Source organism: Engystomops pustulosus, chromosome 8 (assembly GCF_040894005.1).
Source record: "Engystomops pustulosus chromosome 8, aEngPut4.maternal, whole genome shotgun sequence".
NCBI classification, from domain to species: Eukaryota; Metazoa; Chordata; class Amphibia; order Anura; family Leptodactylidae; genus Engystomops; species Engystomops pustulosus.
Genome location: NC_092418.1, coordinates 35217834 through 35244128, shown reverse-complemented (window position 1 = coordinate 35244128; position 26295 = coordinate 35217834). Strand labels below are relative to the sequence as shown.

Here is a 26295-nt window from a genome sequence, read left to right as displayed (position 1 = left end):
ATCTTTAGATAGATGTCACGTCAGTGGACTGTGAAGCAGATCTGTTCAGCTCCTCCTGCTCTATAACATACTGCCTGCAGATAGGACACTTTGTACAATCTGCTCAGCTGCTCCTGCACTATAACATGCTGCCTGCAGATAGGACACTAAGTACAATTTGCTAAGCTCTACTTGATCTATAACATGCTGCCTGTAAATAGGACACTGTGTACAATCTTCTCAGCTGCTCCTGCTCTATAACATGCTGCCTGCAGATAGGACACTAAGTACTATTTGCTCAGCTCCTCCTGCTCTATAACATACTGCCTGCAGATAGGACACTATGTACAATCTGCTCAGCTGCCTCTGCTCTATAACAAGCTGCCTGCAGATAGGACACTATGTACAATATGCTCAGCTCCTCCTACTCTATAAAATGCGGTCTACAAATAACAATACATTTTCAAAGTGACAAGTTCCATTTCAATAAAATTTTATCTACATAGTGTATTCTGGGCTTACACGTATGGATAAGTATCAACATTAACTCCATTACTTGTTAATGTGTAAGATTAAATTACATCCCTGATAAGTTACAAGGGGAAGTGGTGACATTTTGTTGGCAGTCATCTAGCACTTATCTTACATCTCTTCTTTCTTTTAAAGTGTATTAAGACACTAAATACTTATCTATAGCATTTGTACAGGAGCTTGCACTATAAAGTGTATACACAGCATGATAAGCTTGTCTTCTCCGAGGAACCCTACACTACACCAACTCTGCTGTTCCTATGTCCTAGCACAATGTGATATAGAGACAAAAAATGTAAATATGGAGATATACAATGCAGTGATTACGTTTTATGACGAAAGGCCATTGGCCCCCGATTACCCATAAGCCTGGGTGGATCCTTAGTACCGCCCATAGGTAACACCCCTGCTTATCTTTGCATTGTACCCGGTTCCTTTAAATACTTTTCCTCGAAAGTATTTACATGGACTTTCCTGGAAATCTCATGAGTCTGACCCCTCATGAATAAGGAAACATGATTAATCCTCACTCCAGTGATGATTATATTATACCATTAGAGATAATTATAATAATTATATAATGAAATTAAAATTCCTAATTGTCTCAATGGCACAGAGGGAGAATGCCGGGCACAGACCGGACTGCCTTCAGCTCTGCTGCTCCGTTGCTGCATTTATTCCATTTACCTTGTAATGAAATGTGACTTTTCTTTTTATAAGACGGAGGAGAATAATGCCTGACTGCTCCCAGCTCAATATCCGCAGGAGTGAATGAAGTCTGACCTGCCCACACATTACAGATGGGATCCCATGGATTTGTAATGACGTCCCATGGATCCATTCATTAATGGGGGGGTGGTCATCAAATCTTGCTTGAAGTCTATATTAATCTATCGTTAATTAATGCCTATCACTGCAGGGAAATGAAATGGTAAACTGCCTTTCATTAAAGTTTTCTGAAGACGTAATAATGTCATGATGGGTCAGTGTTATCTATATAGAGGACATTGTACAGGGAGGGGGAGGAGATAAGCTGTGACATCATCTATTGTCAGTAGTGATGTAATGATGGGTCAGTGTTATCTATATAGAGGTCATTGTACAGGGAGGGGGAGGAGATAAGCTGTGATATCATCTATTGTCAGTCGTGATGTAATGATGGGTCAGTGTTATCTATATAGAGGTCATTGTACAGGGAGGGGGAGGAGATAAGCTGTGACATCATCTATTGTCAGTAGTGATGTAATGATGGGTCAGTGTTATCTATATAGAGGTCATTGTACAGGGAGGGGAGGAGATACGCTGTGACATCATCTATTGTCAGTAGTGATGTAATGATGGGTCAGTGTTATCTATATAGAGGTCATTGTACAGGGAGGGGAAGGAGATAAGCTGTGACATCATCTATAGTCAGTAGTGATGTAATGATGGGTCAGCGTTATCTATATAGAGGTCATTGTACAGGGAGGGGGAGGAGATAAGCTGTGACATCATCTATAGTCAGTAGTGATGTAATGATGGGTTAGTGTTATATATATAGAGGTCATTGTACAGGAGGGGGAGGAGATAAGCTGTGACATCATCTATTGTCAGTAGTGATGTAATGATGTTTCAGTGTTATCTATATAGAGGTCATTGTACAGGGAGGGGGAGGAGATAAGCTGTGACATCATCTATAGTCAGTAGTGATGTAATGATGGGTCAGTGTTATCTATATAGAGGTCATTGTACAGGGAGGAGGAGGAGATAAGCTGTGACATCATCTTTTGTCAGTAGTGATGTAATGATGGGTCAGTGTTATCTATATAGAGGTCATTGTACAGGGAGGGGAAGGAGATAAGCTGTGACATCATCTATAGTCAGTAGTGATGTAATGATGGGTCAGTGTTATCTATATAGAGGTCATTGTACAGGGAGGGGAAGGAGATAAGCTGTGACATCATCTATAGTCAGTCGTGATGTAATGATGGGTCAGTGTTATCTATATAGAGGTCATTGTACAGGGAGGGGGAGCAGATAAGCTGTGACATCATCTATTGTCAGTAGTGATGTAATGATGGGTCAGTGTTATCTATATAGAGGTCATTGTACATGGAGGAGGAGGAGATAAGCTGTGACATCATCTATAGTCAGTCGTGATGTAATGATGGGTCAGTGTTATTTATATAGAGGTCATTGTACAGGGAGGGGGAGGAGATAAGCTGTGACATCATCTATTGTCATTGGTGATGTAATGATGGGTCAGTGGTGTTATCTTTAGGCCAAAAAAGGCATATTTAAAATCGGCATAGCATTCTATTTCATTTCTAGGTGAAAATAGGGTTCTTCTTAGTGTAATCTCTTTATCATATAGATCCTTTTTGCCCTTCCCAAAAATCTTTAATTTAAATAAATGCAACTCCTGCTGATAGGTTAAATCTGCAGTGTTTGTCTGCTTGGTGTGACTGGGGCTTTATAAATCTCCATACAATGGCTTTGTGAGGTGGTGCAGTTTTTGTCCACGCCTTGGCTCGTTCTGTTGCTGTAGCTTTGAGTTGTATGTGTTTATTTTTTCTCTTTCTGCTTGTTTTCAGAGGATGGCCCGGCATTATAATTGCATATATCCAGTATTGATTTTACAACCCTTGAGAGTTCTGGCAGCTTTAACAAGTATAGGTGGATGAGTATCTGTGCCGGACTGATAAATGTTCCAATTTGTATTCTAGCATAAAGCTTTTGCAGCAGACTGTTGTATCGCAGCGTGTTGTAGAATATGTCAAAGTGGAGTTGTGCTTTTTTAGATGTAACCAGCAGCAGCAGTCTTCTCCCTCGCAATGAACAAAGTCTGCAGCTGATTGCTGTGCTGGCCCCGCTGCTTTATGGCAAGGCTTCCCACACTAATTCTTCTATGCAGTGTTTGCATGTCACTTTAGTGGGCCGTACCGTCTTGCTGTCACAGGTCAGCCACACATTAGAAGCTAAAATGCTACCCCGAGGAAACTTAAATAGTTAATGCTGGTACCTATAAGAACCAAGAAAAAAATCACAATGCATCTAAGATGAGGGGGAAGAGAATAACCTGGAGGTGATGATGGAGGAAAACTGTACATGTACAAGGTCACTATTTGTCTACTTCTTTATCATTCCTTGATGCAACAACTTCAGATGTTACATCTCTAGAAGGCATATGACATTGAATTGAGTGACTGAATTGAACGGGAAGGGGAGGGGGGTACAAAAAGGCACATTCTCAAATCCCACCAATTAACTCAGTAAGATGAGTTGTGCTGAACAAACCTCTTACTAACCAATATATTGGTGCATTGATAAAAATGTTTATTTTTTTTAAAGACTTGGCAGAGAGGTTGTTCCAAACATCTTTGGCAGGGAGGTTGTTCCAAACATCTTTGGCAGGGAGGTTGTTCCAAACATCTTTGGCAGGGAGGTTGTTCCAAACATCTTTGGCAGGGAGGTTGTTCCAAACATCTTTGGCAGGGAGGTTGTTCCAAACATCTTTGGCAGGGAGGTTGTTCCAAACATCTTTGGCAGGGAGGTTGTTCCAAACATCTTTGGCAGGGAGGTTGTTCCAAACATCTTTGGCAGGGAGGTTGTTCCAAACATCTTTGGCAGGGAGGTTGTGCCAAACATCTTTGGCAGGGAGGTTGTGCCAAACATCTTTGGCAGGGAGGTTGTGCCAGATCTTCTCTGGATGTAACCTTGATCAGATCCTTTTCATGTAGATGCTGACATCAGGGCTCTTCAAGGACCAGATCATCGATCTAGGACTATTTTATTTTTTATTCTGCACTATTTGATAGATATCACTTCTACTGTTCCTTAGTTGTAGATATACTTACCTCTGTTTTCTTGGTACACCAATCCATGGAGCCAACTGTTGTGTGGTACTAATGGACTAATGCACTTAGATGGGCTTGTAGCTGAGCTGACTCCATCTCGCCAACCTTCCCTGGACAATTATAGGACAGAAGGTACATTGGAATCGTCTGAGAAACTTTTCATGAGAAAGCAAAAGTGTAATAAAGTTTGCACTCATACGAGGGATTAGGATCTGTATATGCCTTTATATTTTTTTTTTTATTGTCACTTAAAGGTCCCATTAAACGTATTCTGTTCTGTATCTGCCTCTGGTCTCCAAGAATGGTGTGTAGGGTTCAAACCCCAACTTTTATAACTATAGGTCTCCTACTATATTCTGTATTTTGTCTGGTCATGTGATAATCGTTTTTGTGTTAATTTTTGACTACTTTTATCTACCTGGGTGTTTTTTGCTGAAACACATAAAAGACAGAAACACTTCATAATAGCAGATGTGCTCAAACAGAACATATGCAAAGATCAATACAGTTATTGAAGCTAAGCGATGAGTGTTTGGAAGTGTCTTAAAGTGTCTTTCAGCATCTGTGAAGAACAAAAAAAATCTGTTCCTGTGAAACTCAAGTATAAACGTTGCAATTTTTGTCATCTCTTCATAAGTGTTTTTGCTAAGATATTCCTAAATCTATCACCCAGCTGTCTAGTTGTCCTGCTGGTTTGATCTATATTGTAAAAATTGTATCTAGGATTTTGTTTTAGATGGATCATTACAAAAACAATGTAAAAGTTTATAAGGATTTTCTGGAAAGACAACTTAGTGTGGTTTGTTTTAATATAATATAATAATATAAATATAATATTGAGGCTTTTGTGGCTAACCACAAATATGTCCTCCTTTACCCTCATGGGTGGACAGGTCCAAATTGGTGCTTCAAGGATTTGGACATGGAAATTTAGTTGTTGGACATGGATGTCCTCTTAATCGTGTCGTGATATCGTTTTGAAGAACCGTAATATTGATTATATGTATCGAATCTTGATACATATTTGATATCATTATGGCTCCAACCAAAACCCAAACCCTACAATAATTTGAAGCTTTTGGGCAAGAGGCCTGGAACAGTGATCTTCTTTAACAATTTTGAGATTATGTTCTATCTTTTAGGTTATGTACAGAGTTTACCTAACTAGTATACTTTAAAAATTAAATTTAGCAACTTTTGTCCTTTTCAGATTCTGATATTTAGTTTGGCACAACTAGAATATTAAATAGATCATTGAATAGCTAGTAGACAATGACATCTCTGAACAACTCCCAACATGACCCTCCTTGCCTTTGTTCGTGTGAACACATCAAATCAGATTGTAATAATTTTTTTTTACGCTTTTTAAGACTAATTTTGCCTACGTTTTTGTACTATATGACCTCAGTAAGCCGGATTTTGTCCATGTTAGGTGACATGTCTACATTGGAACCGGGACACTTCACAATTGATTGGCCGGTAAATATCCTCATATATATTGATTTCTGACCTGTAAAACCTTTGTATAACCTTTGTCTTTAAGCTTGTACTTTCCACCAGATAATGGAATTTCAGCAATACTGAATAAAAAGAAAAAAAAAAATACATAAAGCCGTTTTAGGAATTCCATTATAAGCATGCCTGGAGGGGAAAATGCTAAACATTTGCTTATTTAAAAGCCTCAATGGGTTTTTGACAGTTTGATGAATGAACGTATGATACCTGCATAGCAAATAAAAGGATATTTGCTGGTGATACCACAGGGTTTTTGACAGATCTACACAAAATTCTGGCCTTTAGATTTTTTATGTATGTTGCACTTTGTACCTGATGTTTCTCCAGTTGTTCGATCTGAGAATGGCTAATGGACAAAAATAATGAAAAATGTGTGGTCACATCCGGGCCCAGAAGCCTTCAGGTGGCCAAGTAGACAGACTTTCCTTAGGAAGAGACTAACTGGTGGTATAGAAAATATATTATACATTAACATACAGCACCTCCACGCCAAGTTCTCCTGCACCCTAACTATAGTCTGCACAATTTTACACCAGGCAGGACCTTATGTAGTAGTATCAGGAGGCCGGGGGAACATCACACCATGCTCTACCGTTTGATTGATGCCTACCATCTATGTGGAGGTGGTGTAAGGGGGCTAATAATTGGAATTACTAGTGGTGTGAAAGGAACTACAAATATTTCTAATCTTGTACCTCTGAAAAATTGTGTAAAAGCCTTGATAAATCTCCTTGAATGACCATAGGTTTGGGTGCACATATTTTTTTAGATTGAGGAGGCCCATTCATTTGGATTACATTTCTCTCTGAAAAGTGGCGTGCCCAACACATTTTGGCACTATCGCCATAGACTGGAAAGTGGACAGACACCCTTCACCAGATAATTCTCAATTTTCAAAATTTTTTCGGAATGATTTACAGAGTAACACCAATATGCAAAGATCTAAGAAAAGATGTTCCAAAATGATTTCATAAAGCAGTCAAGTATTTACTGAAATAGAAATGTCCAATAGGGTTGCAGGTCCAAAAAGATCCAAGATGAATTTTTCACAGGACAATGAATTCTTCATTGAATCCAGACTTATAGAATCCAAAAACCTGGATAGAAATAAAATGTATTGATGGTATTGAACCTCAAGTCATTGTACAATATTCTGACCCCATTAAAAACTTTTTTTTCCATTTGAGAGAAACACCATTTTGAGAAGGTTCTACTACAGGTCTTATTACATGGTCTATTCTTGTACCAGGAGTTATGCCTTATATTGAGGGTTCATATTCTTTGCATATGGAATGTATAATTAAAAAGACAGCTAATAATAATGGAGTCTCTATAAAATAATTTTTATTCTTTTCTATAAAGTCCTTAAAGGGGTATTTCCATCTGGGCATTAACATTTAATTTAAATTTTTTTTTGCCCTATGTAAATATTTCTTCAATTGGATCTTATTTAAAAAAAAAATGTTCCTGCATGAAGGTAATTTCTCATAAATGTAGCCATGTCCCTTAGAAACCAGATAGCTTCCTCGGATACGACCACCCCGCACTCTGGCAACAGTGGCCAGACATGCGCTATTGAGCTCTGCCTGACCTCCCGGATTCAGCAATCATTACCACAGGACAGCGGGGGGACATGCAGTAACTCCAGGACATTTCATATATAAAAACTTTTTGTTTCTTTGTGCAATCTCTCCTGCAGAGGTGGTCGTATCCAAGGACACAGTCTTGTTTCTAAGGGACAATATGACTACAACATATGACTTTAATAACATCTAATTGAAAAAATGTATATATATGGCAGATTAGTTAAATGTGAATGCCGAGACAAGACTACCCCTTTAAAGTCTTCTTTACAACAACTTTACTTTTTCGAAGAGTAAAAGCACAAAGTGGCAATTCATTTGCTTTTATTTCTCCTTATCCCACAGTAAAATATTGAATGTTGATAATACATGAAAGTAGAACTTATTTATTACTATCGAACAATACAGCATATGGAAAAAGCAAATGACACTAACATCTGCTGCGTTCTCACCATCTGCTCTTTTTGGCGCTTTGCGTGTCCAGACCTGCCAACGCTATTTGTTCTCGGAAGGTCTATCAGCATATTAATCCGCTGTACTAATACTTAATTTTTACTTTTCTAGATATGTTATCTGTCAGCCTAAACCATTCCTATCAATTGTAATACGTAATGTCTTGGTAATCCACCGACTATTGCCAAATACCTCGAGGGAGACGTATGTCTTTGGCTGTACTTGTGGTTAGATGACAACCTAAGTTGTGTGATTTGCGTGTTCTAGACATTGAGACAATAATTAGTTAATGTAGACACTTTACCAATTTCCTTCTCAGCTGAACTGGTTTCAGCGAAGCTACAATAATAATCCAAAGTTCTCCATCTTGCTACTGTACTGGTGTCTTCAGGACGCCAATACGTTCGAAAATATGTGGCTTTCGGTTGGAGTTTGGGCACTCAGTCTCTAAAAGGTTCGCCAGCACTGTCCTAGACTAACACTCATGGTTTGAACTGTAAGGGCTCTTTCACGTTGGCGTTGATGTTCAGCTTCAGTTGCGCATCCATTGTGTTTTGTCTCCGTTGAGTCTCTGTTTTTCTTGCGTTTTGTCATTTGTTTTTTGCAGACCCATATACTTAGGACAAGTTTCATATTTTTTTCCACGGACAACGGATCAGTGAAAACACCCATAAAAATCAATGGCTTTGTAAGGCATCTGTGGAAATCACTGAACCACGGATGTAAAAAACCACGCCAATGTGAAAGAGCCCTTACAGTGACCATGTTAATACATCAGAAGTGTCTTCCGCTCAGTTTCTTCATTTCCCTATTCCAGAAGAGCCCCTTCAACATTGGGGTGTAGCCAACATTTTCTGCTTATTCTTTTGCCTAGTTTTCAAAGGGTTGGGGACCAGAACAATATGTAATTAATCAAATCATTGGCATTTATAGAGCTGCAGTGGGACGTGATGTAATCATTCAGCCTAATTTGCTAAGTGGTTGGTTGTTATCTCATTTGACAGCCACTATAGTGGCCAAATTGCCCAATTATCCTATTTACTCCCTCCTTAACCAAGTTACACATTGACTTGTACTACACACAGAGCTTTCCAAAAGCAGCTGCAGACTTGTGGGTCTTCACAAATTTATAGCCTATGCATTTAATCTTTCCGGACAAAGACCGACATCATATTTTTTGATGCAGTTTTTGAAGCCAAAACCAGGTGTGTGAAAAAACCATAAAGAGGACACATGGCATTTTTCTTTTTTTTTCTACTCGTTCATGGTTCTGGCTTCAACAAAAACACAAAAAAAAACAACCTGAGGCAAAGCCCTTATTCTTTTGGTATTTTCATGCAACTAGAAGGCTGAGATTGGTGGTGGACTCCAAACAGTACTCTGTGCCACGGGCTGAGAACTTGTGGTGTAAGCCTTGCCTTGATGAAAGACTTCCATATAATACTTAAAGGGAATCTTTCAGCAGAAACCTAATAAACCAATACTAAAAGGTTTGCAATCAGCACCTTCTTGATCATGCTGATGGGTTTTCATGTTCCTCCATCAAACCACATCAAATTTCGGGCATTCCAGGATATAAAAAAGATACTACGAGGCTGCTGTTGATTAGAGTCACATGTCATTGTTAGCAGTATACTATCAGCGATTCTGATGGTAAATTTCCTTTAACCTTTAACACTGCTTCAAGAGGACTCCTGGAAGTCATCTGTCTACACTAATAATAATTAGAAATGAGCGGACCCATAGTTTTAGTTTGGGTTTGGGCACGACCATTGCTCCTTTGGCCGTGGCTAATATCAAGGGGTATCAATTTGCCAAATTGGCTGTTCAACCACCGATCCGACAATAAGTCCAGGTCACATGGCTGAACCAGTACCCCAAACTAAGGCTATGGCATTGTTCATCTCTACTCTTAATCCTTCTCATTAATGACCCATTTGATTTATTGTAAGGAGGCTCATTCTCCCAAGGGATTAATTCTAAAAAAAAAAGCTGTAGTATCAGTTTTTTTTAACTATTCTAACATACCTGAAGGGGCTCTTCAGCCACACCACTGTCCCTACTAGCTATTAGATGTTTCCCAGTCTCAATTATTAAACTATATTATTATGTTTTTTCTTGGTTTTGTCATTATTGTCGTACAGACGTCACCTGTAAATCCTCTGGAATGTGAAAGATTATGAAGTGCATCTTTGCTTGGAGAAGATGGTTTAAAGAACCCTTATTTTTGTAATAGGTGATAGTTCCATATTCTGTGGACTTGTCATACATGTCTTGGATTGGTCTTATGGTGGTTTAGTTCCCATGAATAGAAATGATCTACAGCAGATCATGTGGAATTTGCCGATCCCGTGCACAAGAATAGTTGTTTTTCTCCTTCTCGTTTTCCTGTTCTCAGAAATCTCTGGGTATCCTGCAACGATTGTGAATTGGAAGATGTTTTGGCTTTCATGTCAGTCTCCATTCACTTGATGTATTATTTTTTTCAGCTTCTTTTCAGTCATTCCTAGTTTAGTTGTATGATAACTGTCATGAAGAGATGTTTTACTTGAGAATTCAGGGTTTAGAAGAAGGGAAAACTTAGAAAAGAAAAATGTGTCGAAGACTGTTGGAATAATACAAGGATTAGATCACCATCTTTTTATTTTGCAGTATCAAAATTGGGGGGAAACATTGGGGATTTGGGAATAAGTTGTAGAGCAATAATCTACTAGATCAGTGATGACGAACCTTTTAGAGATCGAGTGCCCAAAATGAGACCCAAAAAACACTAGCTTTTTCCAAAGTGGCAACATGGCAATTTAGGCAGTAACAAACTTATTGCTACCAGAATTTTGCAACTATAATCCGACCCTGCCCACACCTTTTCACTCTTTGGACAGGACCAATCAGCACATGATGGGTCACTTTAAAATAGCAGGGCACTACGACTGCCTGAGACTGCAGGAAGATGCCATGACTGGTAAACTCTGTGCCTGGGAGAGGCCTCCGAGTGCCAGTGCCATAGGTTCGCCACCACTGTACTAGATGATCATGTGGTGAAACTAGAGTGTCAACCATTGAAGGTCCCAAGGTGTCCACTAGAAGACATTCCCATTTAGATTGGAGCGGTCAAGGCCAGTCAGTTTACTTCATTGGTCTAATTTTAATGGATCATTATGGGTTATTTCCTCTTGTCGGCCCAGCAAACTCTAACATCAAGTTGATGCTGACAACTTTAATACTGTATAACAGGACACAAGTCATTTCACATCTTGTAGATTAATATATTCAGAGATCGCTGTCAGTTTTTCACGTCTGTTCACGTTTTTTTTTTCCCTTTAATACCAAGATTTCCGAAGGAGTTGCCATAGTGACGAGACATGCTGAGGCCTACATAACGTACAGAGATTACCTTGCATGACTGAGCAGTGATTGCATGTATTAAAAGTATATGGTCAACAGTGGTTGTCATACGTCTTACCTCCGATGTGGAAACCAGAGTCTCCATTTATTTCCGGCTCTCGGGTCGAGTGCCTTCAATATAGTTTTAAGAATTTCATTAAATCAGAAGAGCATATCAGCTCTGAGAATTTATAGAAATGTGAAGTCTGCATGAAATTCATGAATTTTCAATCATTCTTGGCAGATAAACAAGCTGAGCATGAACATCTGCTAGCATACACTGTACATGTGTGTAGGCGCTCAAAATTTTATGAACTTTTTTTATTTTCTGTAATACCATATGTTTTTATCATCTTCTTAAATTTATTCCATGCATATACTGACAGATGAATGTAGGAAACTATGTTTAGGGAGGCCTTCTAGGATTGTGTTTTTTTTGTGGTACCTGCACAGTGTGGATCAGAACCAATGATACTACATCCTGTTTTATTATTTTTTTGTATATACCACCCAGTGTTTATCAGTATAAATAATTTTACTAAAAAAATCAATAAATAGAGAAACAAAGCTTAAAAGTTTGGAAATAGAAGACACTGAAGATATTGTGGTAATAAACCTTGTCCGCCATGTGAACGTCCCAGTCTGCCTAAATTACTATTGTCTCCTGCTCTTCAGATGGTCTATACAGGCGGTCCCCTACTTAAGAACACTCGACTTGCATACGACCCCTAGTTACAAACGGACCACTGGATATTGGTAATTTATTGTACTTTAGTCCTAGGCTACAATAATCAGCTATAACAGTTATCACAGGCGTCTGTAATGAAGCTTTAGTGTTAATCCTGATTCTTATGACAACCCAACATTTTGAAAATCCAATTGTCACAGAGACCAAAAAAGTTCTGTCTGGGATTACAATGATAAAATATACAGTTCCGATTTACATACAAACTCAACTTAAGAACAAACCTACAGACCCTATCTTGTATGTAACCCGGGGACTGCCTGTATAAGTCAAAGCAGGAGAGAGCAGCGGACCACCATGTTGGACTAACTAAGCCGCCGGAACCTCTTAGTAGTTCTTGCATGTGGTACACTGGCGGAGGGGAAAAGGAAGGTTGTTATTAAAAACGCCAGTCTTAGTACATCCCTGCAATGAGCTTGTGGACCAGATTGTCCCTTCTTAGGCAAACAGTTTTGACCCAAATGGTTCTGTCTACTAGCTTTGACCCAGATGATAATATTAGTCATGATGCTGGTGGTCCACATAAAGTAAGTAAATGTGCTTTGGCCTGTATAGTATTGCATTATCCAGTCAACCAACCGTGTGCAAAATAAAAATATTTCCCCAAATCCCAAAAGGTACCGTATGAACCAGTCAAGAAGCTCTGACCCAAAAGGTACTAGTAAAAAAGGTGGTGTTTTTATATCTCGAAACATTTCTAAAATTGTAAATACCGGTAAGCTAATTTCTGATAATATAGAAATGTTTCAAAAATATATCCAAGTGAATAGCTATAAATTCCAAAATTGCAAGAACCTCAAAATAAAGCAGTAAAAGTCACGGCTCTAACTTCAGGTATGATAATTACAAGTTGATATATTATGCAGTCATTGACATTTACTATGTCTAGGCTGTGGTTGGAGATGCAGTTTAATCGGAAGAAGATCCGTCAAGTAGTGAAGATGAGGCATCAATATGTTTGCAACATGAAAGGGCAACACAATTCTGTTTCACTTAGATAAATTACCTTCTAAATTGATCACTTTTCTTAATTATCAGTGATTGTGCTTAAGGATGGGAATATACAATGATTTGGCCGATGACTCTTGACACGCGACCAAGGATTTCTATGTAACCCCAATAATGTAGGTGAACAGGGTGCTTTGGGATCTTGACGTTGCCTAAACCACAAATCGGGCAGATGATGAGTGACATTGTCTGTCTGGAAGATGGTTCACCCAACCACACCAGACTTGCCCAGACATCCTTTTAAAGAAGATCGGAGAATACTAAAATCTTACTTTTACCCATTTACTTGTAGAGAATGGTCAGGAAGACCCGTTACACAATATCCATATGCATCAAATCTAAGGAATGGTACACATGGCACAGATATCTTTGTACAGATATTTTGTTTATAGCTACACTTGTGTTAATCATCCATTTTGCTTTTGCAACTTGAAAGCTATTACAGATAATTAAATTCACAGCAAAATACTACTTTTTTTAAAAAATAATATCTGTTGTACCTTCTTCAAGAAGACCGATTAAAAGGTAGGCCATTTTTCAATACAATTTTGGGTAGGTTTCATTGTACTGTAAAGTTGACAGGTCTCTGCATGTATATGTACCTGTGTCTTTGCCTCCATTGAAAGCTTCAGCCTTTCCCTGTTCTTACGAGACTGCCCTCTACATATACATACACACAGCTTCCATCTCTCTAACTGCTCTAGGTCCTTCTTATAGTGCCACCCACTACAGAAAGAAAGAAGCTTGGAGGGTCTGTACACAGTACAAAAGTAGCAGGACTGCTGAATCACCTGATGAACATTTAGGGATTATCCACAAGGCAGTAAAGGCACATGGGCAATTTATGTACAGGAGTGGCCAACCCCTTTAAGAATCAGTTGAGATTTTTCTGAAACTGTTTTGTGACTTTTCTATCACAAAGTTCTATCAAAAAAAACTGTCCCAGTCATTGGGGAAGATTAATCATGACCTTCAAGCCTTTCTATTGTACAAGGCATAAAAATGTTGCAATGCCCAGTACACGGAGAGGAAATTGCAACTTTTCCCCATTTTGCGACATCCAAGTCACTATTTTAAAAAGTGGGCAGGGAGTAGGGCGGGCCACGGACACACTGACCTGCCAAATTTACTATAGCCTGTATGAGGCATAGCCTGGTGTAGAATTCATCCGGGTTGCGGATATACTCAGAGGCCAGAACCTTTTAAAACATTTGACGCTCTATGTGCCAGCAAGACTAAATATTAAGATTTTTGCACATTGCACCAATCTCAATAAATTCCCCCCATTATCAAAGTGACCCCACATTTATTTAATTGTCTTAGCCACTATAGTAATGGCAAAATACATCCAAAGAGGCAAACAAAAACACTAAAAAACTGGCTTAAAATGTCTGCTTCATGATAAATCGGCCCAATGTTTTTCCAATTATTGAAAACCTCTTTACAGTCCAGGAAAACCTGTTTTATTCAAAGCCACATTTATCTGAACTCTAATTTTTAGACTATAAGCAAATATTATCGTCTCAGAATGCCTTCTCACCTCTGCACTATAAATGGCGCTTACTGTAGGTTTGTAGCTGGAACGTAATTACAGATATTAATTCTGCTAAAAAAGCAATATCACAGCTCACACAGAAAAGTAAAAAAAAAATTAAAAATAAGGAGAATAGTCGATTTTACCGGCCGCAGAATCTCATTGTTTCTTTCATTTCGAAGGCTAATTATAAGTTTTGCCGGAGTAGTCATTTCTGGTTTGGATCTCATGATAAATAAAGGTGTTTTTCTCACTCGACTTCTAAATAATTCAATTTTATTTCTGATAGCTCTAAGCAACGCTTTGAAAGTTTACTTATAAACAAGTTAAATCTGGACCGACACTAATTATATTCCTGGATTTGGCTTACTTGTTTTCCATGTTTCTTGTGATTTATTTATTTATTTTCATTTTAGTAATTGCAGAATTCAGTATACTGTATATTATTACAATTCATAATTGTAAACAACATAAATAGGTACAGTACAGACCAGAAGATTGGACACACCTTCTCATTCAAAGAGTTTTTTGTATTTTCATGACTATTGTAGATTCACACTGAAGGCATCAAAACTATGAATTATCACATGTGGAGTTATATATTTAAAGAACATCTACCACCAGGATCAAGGATTGTAAACCAAGCACAGGACATACTGGTGTGTGCCCCCTCTGGCAGGATCCACTTTTTGTTACGCTTCTTATGCCCTTGTTACTAAAAATAAAAGCCGTTAGAAATTATGCAAATGAGCCTGAGGGACTCCAGTCTCCATTAACACCTATGGAGCCCGGAGCCCTTCAGGTTCATCTGCATAATTTTAAAATCCTTGATTTTGTACAGAACAGGGAATAAGAAGCTAAAAGAAGAGCACATCCTGCCAGAGGGGGCACATACCAGCATGTAAGTATGCTTGGTTTATGATCCTTGATCCTGGTGGTAGATGTCCTTTAACAAAAAAGTGGGAAACAACTGAAAATATGTCTTATATTCTAGGTTCTTCACAGTAGGTTCTCCATTTTTATAGTCTTGAAAATAGAGAAAACTCTTTGAATGAACCTTTGGCCTTTACTGTATATTACTAAAATTCTTTTTCCAGATTTCTAGTTCTATTATATTTTTGAAGTCCATTTTTTATGGATTGGCATCTCAAAAAGGTCTTACTGAACAGAACTGCTGTAAGAAGGTCAGACTACATGAATGGTTGTAGTCTGTTACTATGGTGATGCAAATGTGCATAGAACCTGTAATCAATAAATGTTATCTTTGAATTTGGGAAACATGATAGAAACGATGGCGTGGGAGAATGGACTAGTCACTTAAGGACAAACGTAGAAGACAAAAGACAGACGAAGCCCCAGTGTAATACGTTTTGCTGCAGGACAGTGGGATAGACTGCAGTCATCTGAGCTCCAACCTGTCGGGAAAATATGCACCAACCTTCCTGGTGCAACACCTCATGCTCCAGGCTACAGGAGAGGATCTGTGGAAGTGAACAAAGGTGTCCAGTGGTGAGATCAACTTGCACGGTCTGAAATGTGTTCTAGTAAACAATTACTGACTTTTATTAAATGGTGGCAACGCGTTTTGATTCAGAACACGGGCCTTCTTCAGGCATCTGATGAAATTCGAGATGAAACATTGGCACTGTTTAATACTTATCATTCTGCCTGTGCATCAAGTTGACCTGACACCCTTGTTCACTTCCACCAGGTTTGCAGTCTGTATCTTTGAATTTGCATTGATTATCTAAATTTGGACTGTTTTTTTTAGAAGTTAGGGGTTAACATTGTGCATCCTGATTTACCTGATTTATTGACTTAATGCCGAATTTGAGAAAATACCTGGATTATATAGAAGATAGCACAAAGAAGAGAGCAGGGCATGTAACTCTGCTTTCAGTGGACCTAAACTGGTTTGCATTGTAGTATCGGTCACTATAGGTGGTAAACACTTTCCAAACGGTCACGTCTTGGAGAAGACCAGATGTCCAGTAACTGATCTCCTATTTCCTTTATATACTATGCATATTAGAAAACTACATTTACTAGAAAAACACATTTCATTGCAATTTTGGGTGGTCTCAAACAGGTTGTAGTGTACAGACCTTCTGTGGATCTGCTGAATGTAGCTTAGATCCTTATACGGTTCTTCATGTGTAACCATCGAGACATACTAGTCTCCATAGGATCTGTAGAGATGATGTAGTGTACTTAATCCAATGTAATAATGTCTAATACTGGAATGCTGTCATAGTTATGACAATAATCCAATGTAATGTGAACATGATGGGGAAATATTTGCTCAAGATGGGTCTTCTTTTCTTACGCATACTTCTACTAAACCTCAAATTTCCTCTCTCCGTAGGATGGATATTATTCCCATCGCCCAAAAGAGAAAATGCGGACAGACAGCAATAATGAGAATTCAGTTCCAAAAGACTTTGAAAATATTGATAACAGTAACTTTATTCCAAGGACTCAAAGGCATAAGCACCAGACGGAGCAAGGGAAGAAGCCTCTAAGCAGGCAGAAGGAACATTTAAAAAGAAAGTTAGCCCTTGAGGAAAAAATGAAAGAAAATTTGCTGCTAGAGAAAAACTCTAATGAAGTCTTACATTATGTAGGTGTCCCTTCTAAGAACCTCACTTCTAACAGCTTAAAAGATGGATATAGAAGCACCAAGCTGCACCATGCCAAGAAACCTGGAAACAGCTCCCCGGAAATAAAATATGAGCTGCCTCCAAAATGTGAGATCACTGGCAAGGAGGCAATATCAGCGTTGTCTCGGGCCAAGTCCAAACAGTGTCGCCAGGAAATTGCTGAGGTCTATTGTCAACATAAACAAGGGAAACTGATGCCAGAGAAAGTGAGCAGACTATGTCCTTTGGAAGGTAGGGTGGTTTTCTTAAGCTTTATGGTTTGCGTGACCACTACTCTATGGTCTTATAGGAGACAAGACTCTGTGGTCACTGAGACAGGAAGGGATGTTGATTGCCATTGCTAAAGGGTCTAGGTTTGGTTAATGGAAACATACCATGAGGAATCTACCACCAGAAATAGATCTTATGGTAGATTCCTCCTGCTGCCTCTGCCCTAATCTGTAATGTAGTAATCCTGGAACCTACAATAACTTGTAAAAAAACTTTATTTTAGAAAAATGTAGAATAACTGCAGAGGCTACTGGGGCGTGGAGTAGCCTTAGTTCCCAGTTCCTGACCAGGCTAGTACATGCTCCAGCAGCTCCTGCAGTTACTTTACATATTACAAAAATAAAGTTTTTAACAAGTTCCAGGATTATTACATTACAGATTAGGGCAGAGGCAGCAGGAGGAATCTACCATCACATCTACTTCTGATAGTAGAACCCTCATGGTAGGCTTCCTTTAAGCAATATTTTTGGATTCCGAGAGGCTCCCTAATCACATGTCCACTAATAGTATCTTTGCACCTATCTGCCATATGTCAAATGATTGTCCCTCAAAGAATTATAATACATAAAACTGGAAGTATCCTTAAGGGTAGCCCTTGCACTAAACATCTAATCTTCCCGAAATCACATAGGCAGGCAGTCTTCTGTCAGATATATCTAGTGAGGACCTATCCTTGGAAAACAAAGGATTGTAGATGTCGAAATGTCATGCTAGACACTTTCAATATCAAATCACACCACCATAAAAGATAAACTGAAAACTGAAAGGGATTGGCTGACATTGCTGTTACTGTATGGGTATGGCCACCTTTTTAGTCATATTGTTAGAAACACATGGATCCATTGTGGTTTGTGCACTTTTATTCAGCGGCTCTATACATATTTCTAGTAAACAGGGGTTATCTACTTTCCATTGTTGTACTAAATCTGTTATGGGGTCAGAATTTTCTTATTGAGTACAAAACTTTAAGATATGATTGTTATTGTCTTTGTTCCTTATTTACATAGTTCTATAAGTCAATGAGACAGAGCTATGATGCTGCAGAGGGAAACTCTCAGTTGGTACAATCGGTGAACAAGTAATATGGAACTAATGCGCTGACTATAAATAAAATGGAGGTACTGGGTAAGGTCTGCAGAAGCTGAAGTGGTACACCATGGATAAGGAATGCAGAGAGATGTAGTAATGGCTAGACTTAGTAATACAGTGGCATGACCAAAGTATAATGGAAATTGTAAGAGGAAGTGATTGCAGCGTTCCACTAAGCACCACTAAAATTAACTTTCTGGATGGGCTAAGATAAATTCTAAGAAACAATTGAGTTATTGGAGGAAGTACAATCCAGAGTCCAGGTGCAGCACAGGAGAAGTCTTGGCGATGTGATAGGGAAGTTTAGAATAATTGATGATGATAAGCACAGATAACTATTAAAGCAGACAACAAGGGTTGGGTGTTTATGTGAATTTTAGGAGAGTACTAAGCCGTAGAAAGAGGAGAATTAAGGTCCAACCTGGTTCTGGTTGCTTCATTCAGAATGGAGTAAGGAGGATCTATTTCTGATGTAGGAAATGATCAGGGTATGAAGTATATTCATAGTTTTAAACAAAAAGAATTGATTAAAACCCCATTGACTGTCTACAAATTGTTAATTTTATATTTCAGAGCTTTTCATAGAATTATTTGTTATATTCTGTCTGCGCCGTGGATGTCACCAGGTCCTATTGCTGTAAATATAAGATAATTCACAATGCAGCAAACACTATTTAAAGCATTGCGGTTGTGTTCCAATTTTGTCAGCTAAAAAGGAGCATTGTGCAGAGTCTGACCTGCAATTCTGCTGGTTTCTTTATGATTAACCTATCTCAAGAGAGCCGTTCCAATGTAAAATAATATCATCATTGTTTTAGAAGAATGGAGACATTGATTTCCCCCTGAGAGAACCTCCATAGGTCAGAACAGCGGTGTCTCCGCACAGGGTAGACAGTAGTCTTTTCCCTGGTGAACGCTGCCCTGGGTATGAGTCACCATGACTGAAGGCGGATCCGTCTCATACATCGACTCATCACATGTATTAAACGTAGTCTATATGTATTGTACAGTGTCGCCCTTCATTGGGTTACATGGCAAATCTACTACATTACATAGCTTATTGTTAGTGAATGTAGGTCATCTACTTAAAGGGGTGTTCTAGGTTTTAAAAATGAATCACTAGTCTCTAGGATAGTTCATAATTTGTCATGCTTTGTGGAGAGTTGCGTAATCTTTGTGCGCTATATAAAATAAAGAATTATTATTATTATTATTAATTATAATTTCTCAGATATGCACAGGTTTGACATCTAGCATAGATGAAGCTGCTTCTGCTTTACAGAGACACTAACAGAGTGACATTCGTCAACCTGTGTGCATATATCAGTGAATGAGACTGCAATGCCAAGAACAGACAGTATACAATGTATGGCAGTGTGCCTGATAGAAGTTGAGTCCCCTTTAAAGGAATATTTCTTGGGATTCTTTGAAGAAGACTCTACTCATTAAAGAGATTGACCACTCTTGTACATAAGTTAATTTGCCCTTACTGCTTTGTAGAGAATCCGTGAATGTTCATCAAGCCTGCTGCTTACTTTTGTACTTTGTGCAGACCCTCCATGCTTCTTCCTTTACATCTCTGAGCTCTGCTTAAAAGGTGGAGCTGCAATAGCAGAATTATGACTCTTCGTATTTCCTCCCCTGCCCCTCATCCTATCAGTGTGTATGGACTGTGAGAAGTGAAACACCAAGGTGACGTCACATGGACGACCTAGAGCAGAGATAGAGATCAGAAAAGGCCCTTCAAAGGAGGCAAAGACAGAGGTACATGTACATGCAGAGACCTGTCTAATAGAGGATATTTTTTGAAAAGTGGTCATCAGAATCATAATTTTTCCTGGACAGTATTGTCTCATTTTTTAAAAAGTTTTTACAGCCTCTGGACATTATCTTCTCTTCGTTTACCTTTTAACGTTTCAAAAAAAACAAAAGGATAATAAGTAAATAATGATGATAAACATTTAAAGGGGTCTTGTTTCAAGTGACCTGTTTTGCCCTATCCCTTTACAATGTTTTATATTTGAAGGAATCTTCATGTTGTAATGTGATCTGGCTGTTTGTTTGTGCTCTGTATTCTGGTTATTGTCAGTGGTCAGGACCAGAAGTGCGTGGGCGCAGGAAGATCTGGTCCGTGGTGACTGCTGTCCTAAGCCCATGTGTAACACTGGGGTGTGGCGGCCATTTTATCATAAAACAATAAATGCAAATACAATCCAAATTTAATTTAGAATTTAAAATCTAATTTTGCACATAAAGTCCTTCGAGCGGCCCCTGTTACTTGCGCTTATTGTGAGCTACATAGCAAAGTGCAAGGGGCTTCTTCTATTGCCAGAAGTATGAAAGTTGGGAAGTGCGGTCTTTTGGAACATGTTATTTTCTGACCACATTTTACTGTCCTATATCTTTAGTGTTGTTTTCGTTAGTGTTGGTGTATTATATGGATATCATTTCTGACATCCTATTCCAGGAATGTTGTGGCGTGTGGCCGATGTCACATTTTGTGCACCCACCCGGATATTTATAGATGAAAAAACAACTTCAGATTTTTTTTTTCTTGTATTAAAGATATATAGATGAGAGAATAATAGCTAATTTCTTTATTGATGCAGGGCCACACCTGCCCATGGATTATATCTGTGATTGCTTTTCCGCTCCATTAAAGGGGTTTACTACTCTAAATTGGCCATGTGCTTTTACTACCTTAATAACAATCATTTAATGTTGATCAAATAATTCAGCATTCCCGCTACTTACTTTTGTGCTTTCTGCAGACTCTCTGTAGATCTTTGTTTACATATCGGAGCACTGGTGAATTGGATTAGAACTCATCCTGCTCAATCCACCTCCCCTCTCTCTGTGTCTGTCAGTGAGACGGACTGTGAGAGAAAAAGGCACAGTAGGAGACACCATAAGGACAGTCTGAAGGAGTAAGAAACTTGATGTTTTGTGTATATACAGAGGGCAACTTTGTGAGAACAGATAAAGGCCAAAGCTCTCAAAGTAGGTTAAGGCAGAGACATGTCTAGTAGAAGAAATTTTTTTAAAATGACCAACCCCTTTAAGGTGAATGGGACTGAGCTGCAATATCATAAATACTCTACTTGTACCCTTTAGAGGCCTTTCAAAGATCAGGGAGTACAAAATGTCAAGCATCTCAGACTCCCCAAACAGAGGCTCAGCGTTGACCCGGTGTCAGCATTCATGTACGCACTACAGCAGTAGATGCTGTGTCTAGTCAAAAAGTATCCTCCCTTCCTAAGCTCCACCTTCTCAATCATGTTTTTGGACCCAATCACTAATCATCTCGCTGCTGTCTGAAGTCTGCTGTCATGTGAACATGTATTCCTGGTTAATAGATCTAAGAGGGCCTAAGCTAAACACAAGAGCCAGTCAGCAAGTTCCTGACAGGGATTCCAGGACCATAACAATTTGAAGCAAGGGCTTGGAGGCAAGATACTACTGCCAGAAATTCTGTGGGCTATGTTTTAGATATTGGAAAAATGGGTGTTGGGTAATGTTCGCATGGTAGCATGTTTTACGGTGGTGGCCAACAGGGGGTCCTAGGCATCTCTGCACAACACTGCTCAGGGTTGTAGAGTCAAGTCAAGTTTTGGGTTGATTATATTTGAAAAATGGGTGTTGGGTAATGTTCGCATGGTAGCATGTTCTACGGTGGTGGCCAATAGGACACCTTTTACTGGTGGGCCTTGGGCATCTCTACACAACACCGCTCAGGGATGTAGAGTCCATTGCAGTTTTGGGTTGACTATATTTGGAAACGGAGTCAGAGTCCATGATGGAGCAGAAAGGCAAAAATTTGGCACAACCCTAATGTGACCACTGATTAGAGGTCCACAGAAACAGTCTATAAGAAAAATCTGTAATATATCCCCAGGGGGTTGTCTAATACAGTATATTTAGCTAAGTATCTCTCAATTATGATTTATAAGAAGAGACAGATGAGTCACTTGTACAGAAAAGCATCTAAACTGGGATGTGGTTTTCTAATGAGACAAATGTAAACTTTGTTATGTAAATGACTGAACCACATTAGTAAATGGAGTAAATCTTCATGTATCCCCCGTGGTCGATGTTGCGGCTGTTAATTCTGATGATGATTTGCATACCGTTAATTTTGAGTGAGGTTAGAATAAAAGGAGGAGGGAATATTAATAGTTTTTAAAATATATTAGGTTTACTCATGTATCAAGGGATGAACTGTCCTAGATGCGTGAAACCAATCTGGAGCAGATCTGGAATACTTTCCAATTTTATTCCGTTGCCCTCCTAGTCTTTTTCCTTGGTTATGTTACCTAATGTCCTACCTTTATGGGTATTAAAGGGGTGTTCTGGGGGTTTGGAAATTTTAAATACATGGCTCAGGGTGGTATAAAATAACAAGGGCGTATGCTAATCTTCTAAGACGTTTTTGGTCAGCCCCACCTTTTACATTAAGTTTGCAGTTTGTGTATCCGCTACAACCTGTAACTGCTGCTGTAGCAGGCGAATGGCAGTCTATGCCGCTTCACTGCTGGCCTCTGTATACAAGCATAGGCAGCACTGCAGTTTTGGAGAAGGTGAGTATGTGCTCCTTAATATTTTTATAACCACTGAGCCATATATCAAAAAATTTCCTAAGCCCGGAAAACCCCTTAATGTTGCCTGTATGAACCATTTAAGTTCCTAAGATATATTTTAACATATATTTTATTTTTCTAGCACAAACATATTCCAAAGTACTGTACAGAGGTTGTCCTCACTCACATTAGTACTTGTCCCTATTGGGGCTGACTTTCTAAATTCCAAATTTACCTATGGGTATGTTTTTGGAGGAAGGAAGGAAACCAATCATATCAAAGAAAAAATCCACTTCTTACCCCATCTGCTGCATTGACCACTCACTCGAAAATGACCATGCCTTCAGAGATACTAGACTAGAGCTTCTGGCCAAAAGAGTCTATGGTCACAGCAGAAGGAGTCGGAAGCAGCTGTATAAAGACAGAGAGCCCAGACACAAAGACACCTTTGCTGCTATTAGTTGGTTCTTTATGTCTCACAATAGTGCTATCTTCTTTGCTGCTTCTTCTTCTGTGCATGTGGTAGGACTGAGATGGGATATTAGGATCTCCTATCCCCTATTGGGTTCATTTAAAATGTTTACATTGTCCAGGAAAATGCACATAATTGACACCAATATAATCTAAAATCCATTTTCTGATAACTCGAACCTCACAAAAGAAAAAGTTTACCACTTTTTACATAAGTTGCCCATATGCCTCTACTGCTTGTGGAAAATCTCCTAATGTTCATCAAGTGGTTCAGCAGTCCTGGTACTTACTTCTGTACTTTGTGCAGACTCAACATGCTTCTTTGTTTACATGTCTGAGCTCTGCTGAATAGGAGGAGCTGCAGCTACAGATTGACTCTTCCTGCTCCTTCCCTCTTGATTCTTTCTGCCTTTGTCAGTGAGGACGGACTCTAAAAAGAGAGACACAATGGGTGATGCCATGAGGACAGACTGAAGCAGTGAGAGAGAGGAAGATGTGTATGCATGTAGAGTACAGTATGGCAAGAACAGGGAAAGGCTGAAGCTCTCAAAGGAGGCAAAGACACATGCAGAGACATGTCTAATGGAAGAGATTTATTGAAGGCCAACCCCTTTAAGCATTATATTTGTACAATGACGTGTGACACCACCATTTGTTCTATTTTCTGCCTATGTAAAGTCTTCCTCTTTTTTGTATTTATTTTTCCCCTCTTCATATCTCCTTGAGATATAAATAACACAACCAAATAAATTCTGCCGACGTCGGCACTAATTCCCGCTAGTGGCTGCCAATTGAAGTATAGGAGACATTATCAAGGTGTTTAGCATGCCGAGTCATATACAGTTTTACACGTCCTTGTGGAGAAAAAAAGATTTGCTGTCTGTTTGCTGCCGAAGCCTGAACTTTAAATATTTATGCATTGGGTTAACAGATTCATTCATTATGTGTTTGTACGGATTCATCGAGCTCCGACTTCCATAGAGATGTCATCCTCTGTGTAATTCTCCTGCATGGAGCCCGGGATACACAGTACTTGAAAGCTACGGAGCAGCTAAATGTGAGCATCAATCAAAATAAACAATTCCGGCGAGTTGACTTGTCATAAATTCCTGGTGAGGCAGTCACATCTGCTGCTATCGACAGGAATTACATCCTACACCCTTACATTTATTATTTCATTTTAAGAGACCTTCTCCATATTTCCTACCAGACAGCCCTTTAATCTGACATCATATAGACCAGAACTTTCTTAACGCCCTATTGTTTTAACCATAGACTGCATAGCAGGTGACTGTGCCTCTGATGTTGCCCCCGCCCCATCTTGCTGTAGGTGGTGCTGCCTGAGGCAAGTACCTCAACTTGCCTCATGGATGGTACATCCCTGCCTTGTACGTGTCATTGGGCCCAGTGGTAACCATTTTTTTTTCCAGCTAACAAGACCGCAATGCTTCCTGTGGGCTCACACTCATGACAAACGTATGCACCACACGGTAGCTGGGTGGACTGCCTGCACCTTAACTTATGGGGAGGTCCTATTCCTGCCTGTTTTTGCAGCCCACATAGTTATTTTCTATTGACATCGAAGGTGTGGACGGGTCGCAAACAATGGATCATGTTCCCCTGTTTGCGGCTCACAACGTTCATGGGCTAATGAAGCGAGTAAAAACAAGGCATGATGAGTGCACCTAGCGAAGCTACAACCCCGGAATTTTAGTAGATGATTTTTTCACAGTTCTGCTGCTACTAACATACACATATGTATAAAAATTTATTTAAAAATATATTGACTTTATGTTGAATTGAAAAGTTTGGTAAAGTTTTCCAATCCACATCTTAGGACCCATGAAATAACAGAACAACCACAGTATTTCCAGCTATTTCCCAGATTCCTGGCAGCTGCTCACTGTAACTGTTTTGTCTAGTATAAACATGAAAAAAATCACATACACGCGAGTGATAAAAACATGTCACAATATCCTTCTCTGATAATCCATCTTGGCGCCACTAACAAAAACTATAGTAGGATTTATGGACAAATACGTTTTCTAAGTAATTAAAATGCTTTTATATTATTTCAGGGCTGTCCTCAGAAGATGCGAAAATATAGTAAATCTGTTGAGGCAGGTTTTTTGGTTTTTTTGTTTTTGGAATATTTGGGAATGTAATCCTATGAGGTTATGTCATGTTTATGTCAGCGTTTGAACCCACCCGCTGGCACCAGTACAACCCAGTGCTTTATGAGTAAAAATTTACAGAAAGTTTTTCAAACATGTTGACAAAAATGGCAACTTTTCTTGGAGCTTACGCCCTTCCTCCCCGTCTTCCTTAGTAGAGGTTTTACATTTATCGGAAAGGACTAGAGCAGCCTCTGTAGATAGTAGCAGTTTGTGCTTAATATAATGGGTCTATGTACATTTATCACACCTCCCATATCCTCACTCCTCCAACAGCTTTACTCAGAGGTGTAACTTTCCGGGCTGCCGGGATAAATCTATTGCAGACATTCTAACTGCAATGTATTATTCATAGTACCTGGGTCCTTAGATGGGAAAAAACACCTTAGGGGCCCTCCAAGTGCCCTGTGCATCCCCTCAATTTATAAGCCTAGCCTTGCTACATTCATTGAAGAAATGTATTATGAACAGATAGGGCTGCAGGAT

The 26295-nt window shown here is 39.1% G+C and overlaps 1 protein-coding gene across 1 annotated transcript in view; it reads left to right on the top strand.

Moving 5' to 3' along the window:
* XYLT1 (xylosyltransferase 1) overlaps positions 1-26295 on the top strand; it is a 211761-nt gene that overhangs the window by 81905 nt on the left and 103561 nt on the right. The window contains exon 2 of the mRNA XM_072120641.1: positions 16934-17459. Coding sequence (XP_071976742.1) covers positions 16934-17459 — 526 coding nt within the window. The remainder of the gene's footprint in view (positions 1-16933; positions 17460-26295) is intronic.